The 17,742-nt window shown below is 50.0% G+C and overlaps 1 protein-coding gene across 4 annotated transcripts in view; it reads left to right on the top strand.

Annotated features, from left to right (window-relative positions):
• Positions 1-17,742, top strand: part of PCDH12 (protocadherin 12) — a 48,077-nt gene that overhangs the window by 13,774 nt on the left and 16,561 nt on the right. For 3 of the 4 annotated variants that reach the window (XM_039483112.1, XM_039483115.1, XM_039483113.1), the window contains exon 3: positions 6,031-6,182. In XM_039483112.1, the coding sequence (XP_039339046.1) occupies positions 6,031-6,182 (152 nt within the window). Of the gene's footprint in view, positions 1-6,030; positions 6,183-8,784; positions 8,873-17,742 lie in introns of all 4 variants that reach the window. The other variant, XM_039483114.1, reaches the window with a different exon arrangement.

Raw genomic sequence — 17,742 nt, 5'->3', positions numbered from 1 at the left:
TCACGAGCAAGTCCTCTTACAAGAGGTCCAGACTCTGTTGAGCGTGGGTGCCATAGAGGAGGTTCCGCACAGCAGGCGGGGCAGGGGATTTTATTCCAGATATTTTCTCATCCCCAAGGCGAAAGGAGGTCTTCGTCCCATCTTAGACCTCCGGGAGCTCAACAGACACCTGTGCAAGCTCAAGTTCCGTATGGTCACCCTGGGGACCATCATTCCTTCCCTGGATCCAGGAGACTGGTTTGCCGCCCTCAGCATGAAGGATGCATACTTTCATGTGGCAATTTACCCTCCCCACAGACGCTACCTGCGTTTCGTGGTCAACGGCGAACACTACCAGTTTGCAGTACTGCCCTTTGGCCTATCCACCGCACCAAGGGTTTTCACCAAGTGCATGGCGGTGGTTGCCGCTACCCTCCGTCGGCGTCGAATACATGTCTTCCCATACCTCGATGACTGGCTGATACGCGGGCCATCCCAAGAGCGGGTAGCGGATCAAGTGGCCGAAATACTGTCTCTGTTCCGGTCACTAGGCCTCCTTATCAATGCCGAGAAGTCCTGCCTGACTCCAACGCAAAGAGTGGAGTTCATAGGAGTGGTCCTCGACTCCAACTTAGCCAGGGCCTGCCTTCCTCGTCCTCGGCACCAGACCATAGTCTCGATCATACGGGACCTGCATGCCTTCCCCACAACGACGGTGCGGTCCTGCCTACGCCTACTGGGTCACATGGCAGCGTGCACGTTTGTGACCGCGCACGCGAGGCTGCGCCTTCGCCCATTCCAGATTTGGTTGGCAGCGGTGTACCGCCCCCATCGCAACCCCATAGACATGGTGGTGACGGTCGCAAAGCCCACTCTCCAGACGCTCAACTGGTGGCTAGACCCAGAGGTCGTATGCGCAGGGGTCCCGTTCCGCCCTCCTCGCCCGTCGGTCACCCTGACCACAGACGCCTCAGCGCTAGGATGGGGTGCTCACATGGCCGACCTTCACACGCAAGGTCTATGGTCGGCTCAGGAGCTCTCCCTCCACATCAACGTCTGGGAGCTGAGAGCGATCCGCTTGGCATGTCTCGCCTTTCGGCCCCACCTGCAGGACCTCTGCGTAGCGGTGTTCACAGACAATACGACAGCGATGTTCTATGTGAACAAGCAGGGCGGAGCCCGGTCCTCCCTACTCTGCAAAGAAGCGATGTTCCTGTGGGACTTTTGCGTGACCCACTCAATTCGCCTAGAAGCGTTTTTTCTGTCGGGAGTACAGAACACGCTGGCCGACCACCTCAGCAGGTCGTTCACCTCCCACGAGTGGTCCCTACGCCCAGATGTGGCCCACACAATTTCCGGAGGTGGGGGTTTCCCCAGATAGACCTGTTCGCCTCCAGGGAGAACAGGAAGTGCCACAGGTTCTGCTCGTACCAGGGTCGAGCTCCGGGATCCCTGTCAGATGCATTCCTCTTCACATGGACAGATCACCTCCTCTATGCATTCCCTCCGTTCCCGCTCTTACACCGGGTGCTACTCAAGCTTCGGAGGGACAGGGCCCGCGTAATACTCGTCGCTCCGGCCTGGCCGAGACAACACTGGTACACCCTGTTGCTCGAGCTCTCGATTCGGGATCCCATTCCCCTCCCGCTATGGCCGGACCTCATCACTCAGGACCTCGGCAGGCTTTGTCACCCGAACCTGTAGTCCCTGCATCTTACAGCTTGGTTCCTGAGTGGTTGACTCGCGCAGAGAGGGACTGTTCGGCGACAGTGCAGCGAGTCCTGCTCGAAAGTAGAAAGCCGTCAACGCGCTCTACCTATCTCGCGAAGTGGAAACGTTTCGCGATCTGGTGTGACCAACGAGGCCTTAATCCATTCCTAGTCCCCATCCCGACCATCCTGGACTACCTCTGGTACCTTAAAGACCAAGGTCTAGCGATCTCCTTGAAGGTGCACCTGGCAGCCGTGTCGGCGTTTCGACCTTCTATGGGTGGTCGGTCCATCTTCTCCAACGACATGGTTTCCCGATTCCTTAAGGGCCTCGATCGTTTGTACCCGCCGATACGTCGTCCTACTCCAACGTGGGATCTAAATCTGGTTCTGGCCCAGCTTATGAGACCACCCTTTGAGCCCCTGGCCACGTGCTCTCTGCTTTATCTCTCTTGGAAGACAGCTTTCCTCATGGCGATTACATCGGCCAGACGAGTGTCTGAGCTCCGTGCCCTGATGGCCATTCCACCGTATACCGTCTTCCATGGTGACAAGGTGCAGCTTCGGCCACACCCAGCCTTCCTTCCTAAAGTGGTGTCGGCTTTCCATCTCAACCAGGAGATCTTCCTTCTGGTCTTCTTCCCGAAGCCGCACGCCTCATCCCATGAGCAGCAGCTCCACACCCTGGACGTTCGCCGGGCCCTCGCTTTTTATATCGATCGGACGAAGTCCTTCCGGCGTTCGACCCAACTGTTTGTGGTGGTTACCGATCGCATGAAAGGCGAGCCGGTCTCCTCGCAGCGAATTTCCTCCTGGGTGACGTCATGCATACGGACATGCTACGAGCTTGCTCGCGTGCCACCATGCCACCTCACCGCTCACTCAACCAGAGCTCACGCCTTGTCGGCAGCCTTCCTAGCCCATGTCCCTATCCAGGACATCTGTAGAGTGGCCACCTGGTCTTCCGTTCACACCTTCGCTTCCCACTACGCGTTGGTGCAACAATCTAGAGACGATGCAGCCTTCGGCTCCGCAGTCTTGCGCTCTGCCACGTCTCACTCCGACCCCACCGCCTAGGTAAGGCTTGGGAATCACCTACATGGAATGCATAGGAGCAATCACTCGAAGAAGAAAAGACAGTTACTCATCGTAGTAACTGTTGTTCTTCGAGATGTGTTGCTCCTATCCATTCCAGACCCGCCCTCCTTCCCCACTGTCAGAGTAGCCGGCAAGAAGGAACTGAGGAGCGGACGGGCTGGCTGGGGTATATAACAGGCGCCATAGCGGCGCCACTCCAGGGGGCGCCCAGCCGGCCCGCCGGAGTTGCTAGGGTAAAAATGTTCCGGAGAGTCGTGCACGCTCGGCGCGCACACCTACATGGAATGGATAGGAGCAACACATCTCGAAGAACAACAGTTACTACGGTGAGTAACCGTCTTTTCCAAACAGCAGTGCCCTCATTTCACATACCAAGCACCCGTTGGGTTGGCTATTTAAAATGGGTTGGCCATTTAAAAGGAGGGGCTGCAGTTTTCGGGTTAACGTGCAGCACAAACCCAACTAACCCCCCCTCCCTCCACACACACACTCTGGGATGATTGCTTCACCCCTCCCCGCACCGTGTGGCTAACAGGCTTTGGGAGTACATCCAGGAGAGCTTCATTGAGATGTCCCTGGAGGATTTCCGCTCCATCCCCATACACGTTAACAGACTTTTCCAGTAGCTGTACTGGCCGCAAATGCATCCCAAGTCTTCAGAGCAAATTAATCATTAAACACACTTGCTTTTAAACCATGTATTATATTTACAAAGGTACACTCACCAGAGGTCCCTTCTCCACCTTCTAGGTCTGGAAGCCCGCCTTCGGTGGGTTGGGAGGGTACTAGATCCAGGGTAAAAAACAATTCCTAGTAGTTGGGGAAAACGGTTTCTCTACTTGCTTGCTGTGCGCTATCTTCAACCTCTTTCTCCTCATCATTTTCCTTGTCCCCAAAATCCACATCCCTGTTGCATCCATTGACGGAGTCCATGCACAGGGCTGGGGTAGTTGTAGCACCCCCTAGAATGGCATGCAGCTCATCATAGAAGCGGCATGTCTGGGGCTCTGACCTGGAGTGGCCGTTTACCTCTCTGGCTCTTTGGTAGGCTTGCCTGAGCTCCTTACATTTTACACGTCACTGCTGCGGGTCCCTGTTATAGCCTCTGTCCTTCATGCCCATGGAGATTTTTTCATATGTTTTGGCATTTCGTCTTTTGGAATGGAGTTCTGATAGCAAGGATTCCTCTCCCCATACAGCGATCAGATCCAGTACCTCCTGTTTGGTCCATGCTGGAGCTCTTTTACGATTCGGGACTCCATGGTTACCTGTGCTGATGAGATCTGCATGGTCACCTCTGAGCTCGCCACGCTGGTCAAACAGGAAATGAAATTCAAAAGTTTGTGGGGCTTTTCCTATCTACCTGGCCAGTGCATCTGAGTTGAGAGTGCTGTCCAGAGCAGTCACAATGGAGCACTCTGGGATTGCTCCCGGAGGCCAATATTGTTGAATTGTGTCCACACTACCCCAAATTCGACCCAGCAAGGTCGATTTCAGCACTAATCCCCTTGTCGGGGAAGAGTACAGAAATCAATTTTAAGAGCCCTTTAAGTCGACAAAAATGGCTTCGTCGTGTGGACAGGTGCAGGGTTAAATCAATCTAACACTGTTAAATTTGACCTAAACTCGTAGTGTAGACCGGGGCTTAGAGTCTCCCAGATCCTCAGTGGTGTTTAGCACCTAACTCCCATTGATTTCAGTGGGAGTTAGGAGCTGAAATACCTGTGAAGGTCTGGGCCTTGGTCCCTTCTCCATAGGGATTTGGAGAAGAGGAAGCAGGAAAAACTGAGTACACTGGCACGGGGGAGCGACACTAGGGCAGAAAGGAGGGATGAAGAGTGACTGAGTGCTTGTCTACATGGGGAAATTTTCTGGCATAAGTATACTGTGATAATTCTACTGGTCTAAGTCACCATGTGGACATGTATTAGGGAAAGAGGACCTTCTATGGTTTAGCTCATACTGCTTCCAAAGCGACAAGAGCCTAACCAGAAAAAGGCTGTCCAATGGTGGTAATACCCCTAAGATCTGAGAGGGAAAGGGCACTGAGAGTGAACAAACTGAGGGAGTGAGGGTCAGAGGGGCCCCCTGTAATAAATACCAAGCTTTGCCTTCCTGCATGCAGCACCTGAATTGGGGAAACTCTACAGCACAGGCAGCTGACACTGGAGTAGTATTCCCTTTTGTAGATCTCTGGACAGAGGGTCAGGGACCTGTCCTGCACCACCCAGAAAGTGAGTGACAGAGCCCAGGGCCTCCTGGCTGCCCACCCTCCAGCCAACATTTTGAAGGGACTAGAAGGGGATTGGAGAGGCTGCTTTCAGTCACTCAGGTTTCTCTGAAATGGTCGGCTTTCAGGAGGACACTTCCCAGACTCAGTCTCTTTCTACAGTTTAAGCAAAACACCTCCAAGAGTTTTAAAAGAGCTGGTCAATTAATGTTGATTTTCAGTATGTCTTGAAACCTTGGGAAAGTTTCAGAAGACTGGAAGAAAGCTAATGCTGTGCCAATGTTTAAAAAGCATAAAAAAAAGGACCTGGTCAATATAGGCTTGCCAGTCTGACATTAATCCCAGGCAAGATAATGGAATGGCTAGTACAGGTCTTGATTAACAAAGAATTGAAGGAGAGTAATATAATTAATGCCAATCAATACAAGTTTATGGAAAATAGGTGCTGTCAAACAAATGATGAGATTACAAATTTGGTTGATAAAGGTAGTAGTGTGGATGCAATATACTTAGACTTTTGTAAGGCATTTGACTTGGTACCCCATGACTAGGGTCCTACCAAATTCATGGCCGTGAAATCTGGTCTTCCCACATGAAATATGGTCTTGTGCTTGTCCAGCTAGAAATATATTGTTAAGTTGGAAATCAATAGCAAAAAGCGCAAACTCTGTACTCCAATTCCGTACATGTCACAAGTATGCAGGGCTGCAGAAGTGTACAAAATTCTATTGTATTATTTAAGGAAAAGCCTGTGACCATGTAATTCCAGCTGATAGAGATGAGGGGGAAGATGTGTGCTGAGAGGAAGAGGGGTGAGAGAAACTAATGGAAACAGGAAGCACCAATAATGGGCTTCAAAACAATCAAGATGTGACAGTAGCACAGCAGCTCTGCTCCCCCAGGGCCTGTTTTTCTGGGAAGAGGCAAACCATAAAGAGATGAGGTGGGGGGGACATGGAGATTGGTCCCTGGAAAAGGGCAGCATCAATGCTCTGGATTTGGTTTCCTTTGCAGGAGTGCAGGGCTGGATGCTGATTGCTTCACTATAAAGGACAGTGGTCAAGGAGAGAGTGAGGCAGATGACGGGGATTCAGAAAATGGACTCAATCTTTCCATAGACCAGCTGGTGGGAGAAGAACTCGAGAGCCTTCTAGAGCCCCATGCAGGTGAGATCACTATGCTCTGTATGGCACCAGAAATAACCTGCTCCATCCTCACAGAAGACCTCCTTTGCACCAGTGTGGGGCTGCCTGGGAAGGGGACTCTGATTGTCTGAAACCACAATCTAATTAGCTGGTTGGGCTTTTTTGATGATGACACTGCTGAGATCAGGAAACTGAGAGCTCTGGCTGCCCAGGGAGTTGGGAAGCTCTGGCAGCTGAGGGAGCAGACTGAAAATTTCCATTTTGGTTTTCCCAGAATGGAATTTTTCACACTTTTTTTTTCTGTGAGAAATGGTGAATTTTTGACCTTTTGTTCCAGTGTGGGACAATTTCCCCCCTCCCTATTATTCCATTTTTTTCATAGGAGGGAAAGTCTTTTTCCTGCTTGTTCTAGTGGTGCTCTTCCAAGCTCCTCCCACAAAATAACCTTCACACACATGAATCACCACAGTGGGATATGTCTCATATTAAATTGTGCAGATATTCAGAATAGGATTGTCCTGCTCCCAGGCTCTGTTGGCTCTTCTTAGTGGGGCTTGAACATGGCCATATGCTTGACTGTGCTGGGCTCCTTGAGTGGAGGGAGAAACTGATGAGCAGTAAATTGTGCAGCTGCTGTGATTTTCCCTCTTCCTCCTTACATGGGAAAGGGTTAATATCTTGTAAATTATCATTATAGGACACCTTCCTTAACCTCTCATTGAGCCCCTCCCCTCCCAGAACTATTGTTCCAGGCTGTCTGCAGATTCAAGTGTACATCCTGTCTCCCATTTCTTTTTGCAATGCCCTTTCCCCTGCAGTCTCTGTCTAGCAGGGTCTGTATGAAACAGGCTTCTTCTTCTGCATTGTGGACCTTGCGCTGCCTTTCTCTCTCTTCCCTGTCCCCTTTGACTCTGACTGCCTCTCCAGGCTGCAGCTCAGGGTGGGGCCTTGCTGAACTGTGCTTGTCAGAACAATCTGCCTATTCCTCAGGCAGGTTCATCATCTTACAGAATCTGGTCAGAGTCTGTCCATGTAGGAACAAATCCCACTCCGTTCTGGGAGCTGCTGCTATTTGCCTACCAGCATCAGTGAGTCTGAGTTAAGTTGATGCACTCAGAGTTGCTCTGTAAGTGGATAAAGCTAAGAATGGATTTTCCTCAGCTGTCGGCACAGTCACTTGCTTGAGGATGGGATGACTGGAAACCATATCTTTGCATGGAAGCATGGCAGTCTGGTTGGATCAGGCATACGTTTGCCTGTTCCCTTTCCCACAGTAGGAATGTTGCCCCAAGCCTGGTCACCAGGCTTATAAGTATATCTGAGCACTGCGCCATCTCAATAGCATTCTGCTGTGGATCTCATCTTCTCAGATAAATCCTAAGTACAGTGCTCTCTGGAATGTTTTAAAAGAGCTCCTGGTTCCTGACCCCAAGTCACATCCCCCTCCTAACTTATATATGCTTCTAGCAAACAGATTGGCTGATACTGCAGGTGACTGAGCTAGTGACAATAAGTCCCCCAGGAGGATAGTAATAGGAAATAACCAGCTGGGGCCTCAGAAGGCTCCAAGAGAGTTTGGCACCCAACTGCCCAGGGCTCCTGTGGGATTGCCAGCCCACATTTCTCAAGGACAGTCTGTCTCACAGGCATTCACTCCTATTTGCTCCTCTCTCACTAAAGCTCTGCAAACATATCTAGCTTCCCTCCCCCTGGCATGCATACCAAGTGCACAACCATGGCCTAATCTTCCTCCCTCTGAGCTCAGTGCTGATGCTTTCACTCCACCCAGATTGTGGGCTGATAAAAGTTGAACCACTCAGAAGCAGCAAACAGGCTTGTAGTGAGGAGCTATCAATGTCTCCCAGAGTTCCTCTGACACTACGTCATGATAGATGGAGCCTTGGTCCATGCTACATAGGAAGGGTGTATGAAAGAAAATGACTATGATGACAGTCCTACAGAGGTTTTGCCACAGCACGAGTGGAACTTCATGCGGACAGACATATCTAGTGGTCAAATATACTGCAAGTAGCCATCATTCCATGGGGGAGGAGAAAGTCTAAATAATCCAAGGAACTATATGGAAAAGTCTTACAAAACTGATGGGGTTCTATAAAACTGGGAAAGGGACCAAGAGAAGTTACTGCATGGAGAATAGCATATTTTCTATAGGGATTTGGACCCAGTCTATAGAATTTTATAGCAAGAATTCTCCATTCAATCCCATAAGGTGTTTAAACATACTGTAGAAAGGCTACAATTTTTATTACATTCTACAGCACTTTTCCCAAAACGGGAGGCGGGGCTGAGGGAGAAAAAAAATTAAAACGAAATCTATTCCAAATCCTTGCACATCTCCCCCCCCCCCCTCCCCCAGCAACATGGGGAGCCATAAGGCAGTACCTAAGCCCCTGGCTAACACTCCTAGCATAGGCACTTCCCCAATGGTGTAGAACTGGAGCAGCTGTCTTGATGCCCTCCCCGCAGCAGAGGGGTTACCCCAGGGGCAGAAGGAGCATGGCAAAGCACCATTGCACAAAGGTTATTCTGCTGAAGCAGCCGCTAGGGTTTTTCCATTCATTATAAATGCCTGCAGCCCTGAGGTTGTTCTAATTCCCTCCAGGAGCTGGGCAGGGCTCTAGAAAATTCCAGGACATAGCATGACATCAAGGCACTTATTGCTCCTTACTCCAGTCCTATACTGAACGGAGGTGAGTAGGGTTGAGAATTATTTCTGCTAGTCTCTCTTCTCTGTTCATGGGAGCTGCTCCCCACAATGGCAGATGCTGTATAAATCTCCACAACATTGTTTCTTTAAAGAAGTTTTGAATAAATTGAATGAACTCAGAACAACAAGCCCCAACAAGGGAAACCTATAAGAACTATAGACTATCGGAACTGCATTAGGGCAAAAGGCAGAAAGGCACCAGAGAAGCACTAAATAGCTGGTTGTTCTCACCTTAGCAGGGCTTATTGTTACAAGAGCAAATTGACTTTATAGAGCACAGAGAAGGCTGCCATGGTGGGCAGGTGGCTTTACAAAGGCTGTTTGGAAAATAAGAAGGAAAGACAGTTTACACTGAATTGCTCTTACTCTATCCAGATAGAGACCCACAGGAAACACTTTTCACTGATCCAGAGTTTTTCAAGTCCCGAAGGGACCATTCTGCTCATCCAGTCTGAGCTCTTGCAGAGACAGGCCAGAGAATGTCACCCAATGACTCCTGCACTGAGACATCCAATCTTGATTTACAGACCCCAAGTCAGAGAGAATCCACCACAACCCTTGGTGAGTTGTTGAACATAAGAATGGCCATATTGGGTCAGACCAAAGGTCCATCTAGCCCAGTATCCTGTCTTCTGACAGTGGCCGATGCCCATTTCCAGAGGAAATGAACAGAAAGGTAATCATCAAGTGATCCATCCCCGGTCGCCAATTTCCAGCTTCTGGCAAACAGAGGCTAGGGACACCATCCCTGTCCATTCTGGCTAATAGCCATTGATGGACCTATTCTCCATGAACTTATCTAGTTCTTTTTTTGAACCCTGTTATAGTCTTGGCCTTCACAACATCCTCTGGCAAAGAGTTCCACAGGTTGATTGTGTGTTGTGTGAAGAAATACTTCCTTCTGTTTGTTTTAAACTGCTGCCTATTAATTTTATTTGGTGACCTCTAGTTCTTGTGTTATGAGGAGTAAATAACACTTCCTTATTTACTTTCTCCACACCAGTCATGATTTTATAGATGTATATCATATCCCCACTTTGTCGACTCTTTTCCAAGCTGAAAAGTCCCAGTCTTATTAATCTCTCCTCATATGGCAGCTGCTCCATACCCCTAAATAATTTTTGTTGCCCTTTTCTGAACCTTTTCCAATTCCAATATATCTTTTTTTCAGAGAGGGCGACCACATCTGCACGCAGTATTCAAGATGTGGACATACCATGGATTTATATAGAGGAAATATGATATTTTCTGTCTTATTATCTATCTCTATCCTAATGATTCCCAAGTTTCGGTTCGCTTTTTTGATTGCCGCTGCATATTGAGTGGATGTTTTCAGAGAACTATCCACAATGACTCCAAGAGCTCTTTCTTGAGTGGTAACAGCCAATTTAGACTCCATCATTTTATATGTATAGCTGGGATTATGTTTTCCAATGTGCATTACTTTGCATTTATCAACGTTGAATTTAATCTTTTGTTTTGTTGCCCAGTCACCCAGTTTTGAGAGATCCTTTTGTAGCACTTAGCAGTCTGCCTGGGACTTAACTATCTTGAGCAATTGTGTATCATCTGCAAATTTTGTCACCTCACTGTTTACCCCTTTTTCCAGATCATTTATAAATATATTGAATAGGACTGGTCCCAGTACAGACCCTGGGGGGACACCACTATTTACCTCTCTCCATTCGGAAAACTGACCATTTATTCCTAACTTTTGTTTCCTATCTTTTAACCAGTTACCAATCCATGAGAAGACTTTCCCTCTTATCCCATGACAGCTTAGGAGCCTTTGGTGAGGGACCTTGTCAAAGGCTTTCTGAAAATCTAAGTACATTATATCCACTGGATCCCTCTTGTCCACGTTTGTTGACCCCCTCCAAGAATTATAGTAGATTGAGGAGGCATGATTTCCCTTTACAAAAACCATGTTGACTATTCCCCAACAAATTATGTTCATCTATGTGTCAGACAATTTTGTTCTTTATTGTAGTTTCAACCAGTTTGCCTGGTACTTAAGTCAGGTTTACCAGCTTGTAATTGCTGGGATCACCTCTGGAGCACTTTTAAAAAAATTGGCATCACATTAGCTATCCTCTAGTCATTTGGTACAGAAGATGATTTAAACGATAGGTTACATACCACAGTTCTGCAATTTCACATTTGAGTTCCTTCAGCACTCTTGGGTGAATGCCATCTGGTCCTGGTGACTTATTACTGTTTAGTCTATCAATTTGTTCCAAAACCTCCTCTAATGACACCTCAATCTGGGACAATCCTTCAGATTTGTCACCTAAAAAGAATGGCTCAGGTTTGGGAATCTCCCTCACACCCTCAGCCATGAAGACCGATGCAAAGAATTCATTTAATTTCTCCGTCCTTATCATCCTTGAGTGCTCCCCTCACTGTGAAAAATGTGCACTTTATTTCCAGTCTCATTTTGTCTAGCTTAAATTCATAGCCACTGGATCTTGTTATACTGGTTTGCTGGATTAAAGAACCCTCTTCTAGCAGAAATCTCTCCATGTAGGTGCTTATGGGCCGTGATCAATTCACCTAACTTTCTCATCAATAAGCTATGTAGACTGAGCTTCTTTAATCTCTCACTGTGAGGCAAATTTTCCAGCCCCTGAATCATTCTTGCCGCTCCTCCTTGACCCTCCCTAATTTTTCAACATCTTTTTAAAAATATCAGATACGAGGCTCAAGAGTTGGCTGTTGGTTGTGGATGGTATCTTGGGGATGGCTCCTAGCCCATACTCTATCCATCTCTGAAATGGGCACACATGGTGTTTGTCACTGTGATCTTCGTGTGATTGTTTTGAGTTGCATGGCAAAATACACCAGCTTGGCTTAGGGTTGCCAACTTTCTAATCAAACAAAACTGAACACCCTTGCCATGCCCCCATCCCACTCTTTCCCGGGGCCCCATCCCTGCCCCACCCCTTCTATGAGTACCCACCCCTGCTCACTCCAACTCCCCTCCCTCCATTGCTCTCCCCCACACCCACTCACTTTCACCACTGGACTGGGGCAGGGTGTTGGGGTGTAGGAGGGGGGGTGAGGCCTCCGGCTGGGGGTGCAGGCTCTGGGGTGGGGCTGGAGATGAGGGGTTTGGGGTGTGTGAGAGGGCTCTGTGCTGAAGCGGGGGGTTGGGGTGCAAGGGGGTATGGGCTCTGGGCTGGGGGTGTGGGTGCCGGGTGGGGCTAGACATGAGTGGTTCAGGGTACAGGAGAAGGGTTGGATTGTATGGGGCAGTGTGGACTCTGGCTGGACATGCAGGCTCTGGGGTGGGGCCAGAGATGAGGGGTTTGGGGTGCAGGAAGGGGCTCTCGGCTGAGGCTGAGAGTTTCAGAGTGTGGGATGGGGTACAGGCTCTGGCTGGGGTGCAGGCTCTGGGGTGGGGCCATGGATGAGGGATTTGGGGTGCAGGAGGGGGCTCTGGGTTGAGGCAGGGTGTTGGGGGTGTTAGGGCTTTGGCTGGGGGTGTGGGCTGGGTGGGGCTGGGGATGAGCAGTTTGGGGTTCTGGAGTGGGTTTAGGCCTGGGGCAGGGTTGGGGTGTGTGTGAAGGGGTTGCAGGGTGCAGGATCCAGGATGGGGTTGGGGTGCATGAGGGAGTTTGGGGTGCGGGTTTCCCGGCAGCACTTACCGCGGCTCCCATGAAGCGGCCTCCAGATTCCTGCAGCCCCTAGATGCAGGGAGGCGCCACGCGCTGTCCTCACACCTGCAGGTGCCGCCCCCCGAGCTCCCATTGGTCACAGGTCCCAGCCAATGGGAGCTGCAGAGGCAGGGTCAGCGTGCGGAGCCCCCCTGGCCGCCGATGCATCTAGGGGCTGCAGGGACCGGGAGGCCACATCCGGGAGCCATGCAGTTCCTAGTGTAGACAGCACAGTGTGGTGAAGCTAACTCCACAACCAAGCAGCTATTTCTTTAGACTGTATAATTGCTGAGCACCTGGACTAGATCCCCAAAGGGGGGGATCCACATGTGGTGATGGTGTGTTAACTTTTTAGCACCCTGCAACCCAGTGGAATCCTGAAACCTGAGTGCAGTACCCAGGCTCCCCATACACTGCGTGAGGAGAGTTGGGTGCCTAACAATGGGATTCACAGAAGCCAGCACACTCACCTAAGCTAGCCAGTGGGAAATGTTGAGGAGAGGTATGGGGCTTATGCCTTGCCCCCCAAAGAGAGTTAGGGTCTGATCCATAAAGATATTTAGGTAGCTAAGTTTCCATTTTAGCCTCCACTGTGAGCCACAAAACCCCCACTCAGCTGCACCAAACCCAGAAGGTGCCTACATTTTAAAGGTAAAAGTCCCTTAGATGCCTAAGTTTTGGCATCTAGGGATGCACATGGCTGCATCACTCCAGGCCTCTAGACATCTGTCTCCTGCTTATGCACCAAGGTGATGCACGACCTGGGGGAAGATAAAGGCAGGAGTTTCTATGTCACCTATGGGGTCAAATCTAACAGGTGTGCTCAGAGGCCTACCAGATTGGGACCCATTCAAAATCCGATGGGGGAGAAAGGCAGGTCTCGCTTTATGAAGAATTCTTCCATCAACCTTGCTACTGCGTCTCAGGGAGGTGAATTAACTACATTGATGGGAGAACCCTTCCCATCACTGCAGTGAGTTTCTGCACTGAAACACTAAAATGTTGCATCTGCAGATCTGCTGCTATGCCACTGAAACATTTTAAGTGTAGACATACCCAGTGTCTCATAACTGTCTGCATAGCTGATTCCACCTTACTGTCACTCTGTGGGTATGCTCGGAAGGAATTGTGGTGGTCAAACTGTATTGCATGCAAATTCCTTACAGTGATGACTCAAGGAGTCCAATCTATTAACAAAGAGAAGGTGAAGGGGTGAGTTGATTACAGTCTATATGTACATACATGGGAAACAAATATTTAATAATTGGCTTCTCAATTTACCAATTAAACCTATAACACAATCCAACAGCTGGAAGTTGAAGCTAGACAAATTCATACTGGATATAAGGTGTAAATTTTTAACAGTGAGAGTAATTAACCACTGGAACAATTGACCAACAGTTGTGTTGGATTCTCCATCACTGACAATTTTTAAATCAAGGTTGGATGATTTTCTAAAAGATCTGCCCTAGGAATGATTTGGGGGCAGTTCTCTGGCCTGTATTATACAGGTCAAACTAGATGATCACAATGGTCTTTTCCTGGCCTTAGAATCTATGAATTCTTCTGAGGCAAACTGGGTGGATGGGGAATACAGAAAGTTGGCTCAGTTTGCCTAACACTGACTTGCTTCTTGAATGAGACACGACACTGACCTCCCAAAAATTTAAGTGTAAGTCCACTGTAATCAAGTATTGCTTTTCCTTGAAGGTAAATAAGTCTGCTCCCACCTTTTCCCATGGTTGGATGTGGTAAAAGACGGTTACTCACCATTGTAACTGTTGTTCTTCGAGATGTGTTGCTCCTATCCATTCCAGTTAGGTGTAAGCGCCGCGCGTGCACGGCTCTTCGGAACATTTTTACCCTAGCAACTCCGGCGGGCCAGCTGGGCGCCCCCTGGAGTGGCGCCGCTATAGCCCTGGATATATACCCCAACCGGCCCGTCCACTCCTCAGTTCCTTCTTGCCGGCTACTCCGACAGTGGGGAAGGAGGGCGGGTCTGGAATGGATAGGAGCAACACATCTCGAAGAACAACAGTTACAATGGTGAGTAACCGTCTTTTCTTCTTCGAGTGATTGCTCCTATGCATTCCAGTTAGGTGATTCCCAAGCCTTACCTAGGCGGTGGGGTCGGAGTGAGACGTGGCAGAGTGTAAGACTGCTGAGCCGAAGGCTGCATCGTCTCTGGATTGTTGCACCAACGCGTAGTGGGAAGCGAAGGTGTGGACAGAAGACCAGGTGGCCGCTCTACAGATGTCCTGGATGGGAACATGGGCCAGGAAGGCGGCAGACGAGGCTTGCGCTCTCGTAGAGTGAGCGGTGAGGCGGCCAGCTGGCACTCGAGCAAGCTCGTAACATGTCCGGATACAAGATGTTATCCAGGAGGAGATCCTCTAAGAGGAGACCGGCTTGCCTTTCATGCGATCAGCAACCGCTACGAATAGCTGGGGCGAACGCCGGAAGGGCTTCGTCCGCTCTATGTAAAATGCGAGGGCCCTGCGGACGTCCAGGGTGTGAAGCTCTTGTTCACGACTTGAGGCGTGCGGCTTCGGGAAGAAGACTGGAAGGAAAATGTCCTGGTTGAGGTGGAAGGCCGACACCACCTTAGGGAGGAAGGCCGGGTGTGGTCGAAGCTGCACCTTGTCTCCGTGGAAGACGGTATACGGTGGACCAACCGTTAGGGCACGGAGCTCAGAAACTCGTCTTGCTGACGTTATAGCGACGAGAAAAGCCGTTTTCCACGAGAGATAGAGCAGGGAGCACGTGGCCAGGGGCTCGAAGGGTGCTCCCATAAGCTTGGCCAGAACTAGGTTCAAATCCCAGGACGGGATAGGACGTCGTATCGGCGGGTACAAGTGGTCCAGGCCCTTAAGGAAGCGGGAAACCATCTGGTTGGAAACGATGGACCGATGGCTGCCAGGTGTACCTTCAAGGAGGAGACCGCGAGTCCTTGTTCCTTAAGGGACCAGAGGTAGTCCAGGATTGTAGGAATAGGGACCAGGAAGGGTTAAGGCGTCTCTGATCGCACCAGAGCGCGAAACGCTTCCATTTTGCGAGGTAGGTTGAGCAAGTGGAAGGCTTCCTGCTTTCCATCAGGACTTGCTGCACCGCCGCCGAACAGTCCCGCTCCGCGTGGGTCAACCACGCAGGTACCAAGCTGTAAGATGGAGGGACTGTAGGCGGAGTCTGCCGAAGTCCTGTGTGATGAGGTCCGGCCATAACGGAAGGGGAATGGGATCCCGAACGGAGAGCTCGAGCAGCAGAGTGTACCAGTGCTGCCGTGGCCAGGCCGGAGCGACGAGAATGAGGTGGGCCCTGTCCCTCCGAAGCTTGAGTAGCACCCGGTGTATGAGTGGGAACGGAGGGAAGGCGTAGAGGAGGTGATCCGTCCAGGAGCAGAGGAATGCGTCCGACAGAATCATAGAATCATAGAATCATAGAATCATAGAATTCAGGATCAGAAGGGACCATTATGATTATCTAGTCTGACCTCCTGCAAGATGCAGGCCACATAAGCCGATCCACCCACTCCTTAAGCAAGCGACCCCTGTCCCATGCTTCGGAGGAAGGCCACTGCCAATCTACCCTGGAGGAAAATTCCTTCCCGACCCCAAATATGGCGGTCAGCTGAACCCCGAGCATGCGGGCAAGACTCTCCAGCCATACCCTCTGGAAAAAGGCTAACAATATCCTATCATTGACCCATTGTACTAATTACCAGTGTGGCACTTAATTGACCTATTGACTAAGCCCGTTATCCTATCATACTATCTCCTCCATAAACTTATCTAGCTTAATCTTAAAGTCATGGAGGTCCTTCGCCCCCACTGTTTCCTTCGGAAGGCTGTTCCAGAATTGCACTCCTCTGATGGTTAGAAACCTTCGTCTAATTTCAAGCCTAAATTTCCTGACTGACAATTTATATCCGTTTGTCCTCGTGTCCACATTAGCACTGAGCTGAAATAATTCCTCTCCTTCCCTGGTATTTATCCCTCTGATATATTTAAAGAGTGCAATCATATCTCCTCTTATCCTTCTTTTGGTTAAGGAAAACAAACCGAGCTCAAGTCTCCTTTCATACGACAGGCTTTCCATTCCTCGGATCATTCTAGTGGTCCTTCTTTGTACCCGTTCCAGTTTGAATTCATCCTTCTTAAACATGGGAGACCAAAACTGCACACAATACTCCAAATGAGGTCTTACCAACGCCTTATATAACGGGACTAGCACCTCCTTATCCCTACTAGAAATACCTCGCCTAATGCATCCCAAGACCGCATTAGCTTTTTTAACGGCCACATCACATTGCCTACTCATAGTCATCCTATGATCAACCAGGACTCCTAGGTCCTTCTCCTCCTCCGTTACTTCCAACTGGTGCGTCCCCAGCTTATAACTAAAATTCTTGTTAGTCATCCCTAAATGCATAACCTTACACTTCTCACTATTGAATCTCATCCTGTTACTAATACTAATAGAGCCTCTGGAGCGACCCTGGTAAGAACAAAACCGGTGGCACTTCCTGTTCTCCTTGGAGGCAAACAGGTCTATCTGGGGAAACCCCCACCTTCGGAAAATTGTGAGCACCACATCCGGACGAAGGGACCACTCGTGGGCAAGGAACAACCTGCTGAGATGGTCGGCCAACGTGTTCTGCACTCCTGGAAGAAAGGACGCTGCCAGGTGAATCGAGTGGGTTACACAGAAGTCCCACAGGAGCATCGCTTCCGTGCAAAGCAGGGAGGAGCGGGCTCCACCCTGCTTGTTGACATAGAACATCGCCGTCGTGTTGTCCGTGAACACCGCCACACAGCGCCCTTGCAGATGGGCGCGGAAGGTGTGACACGCCAAACGGATCGCTCGCAGCTCCCTGACGTTGATATGGAGGGAGAGCTCTCGGGGCGACCAGAGACCCTGGGTGTGTAGGTCGCCAAGGTGAGCCCCCCATCCCAACGCCGAGGCAAACGTGGTCTGGGTGACGGATGGGCGAGGAGGGCAGAACGGGACTCCTGCACACACGACCTCTGGGTCCAGCCACCAGCTGAGCGAGCTGAGGATTGGCTTCATGACCGTGACTACCATGTCCAGAGGGTCGCGGTGCAGACGGTACACTGACGCCAGCCAAGTTTGAAATGGACGAAGGTGCAGCCTCGCGTACGTGGTCACGAACGTGCAGGACGCCATGTGGCCCAGGAGG

The sequence above is a fragment of the Mauremys reevesii genome, linkage group 8 (assembly GCF_016161935.1).
Source record: "Mauremys reevesii isolate NIE-2019 linkage group 8, ASM1616193v1, whole genome shotgun sequence".
Classification (NCBI taxonomy): domain Eukaryota; kingdom Metazoa; phylum Chordata; order Testudines; family Geoemydidae; genus Mauremys; species Mauremys reevesii.
Note: the sequence above shows the minus strand (reverse complement) of the source record. Positions and strands in the feature narration are given on the sequence as shown.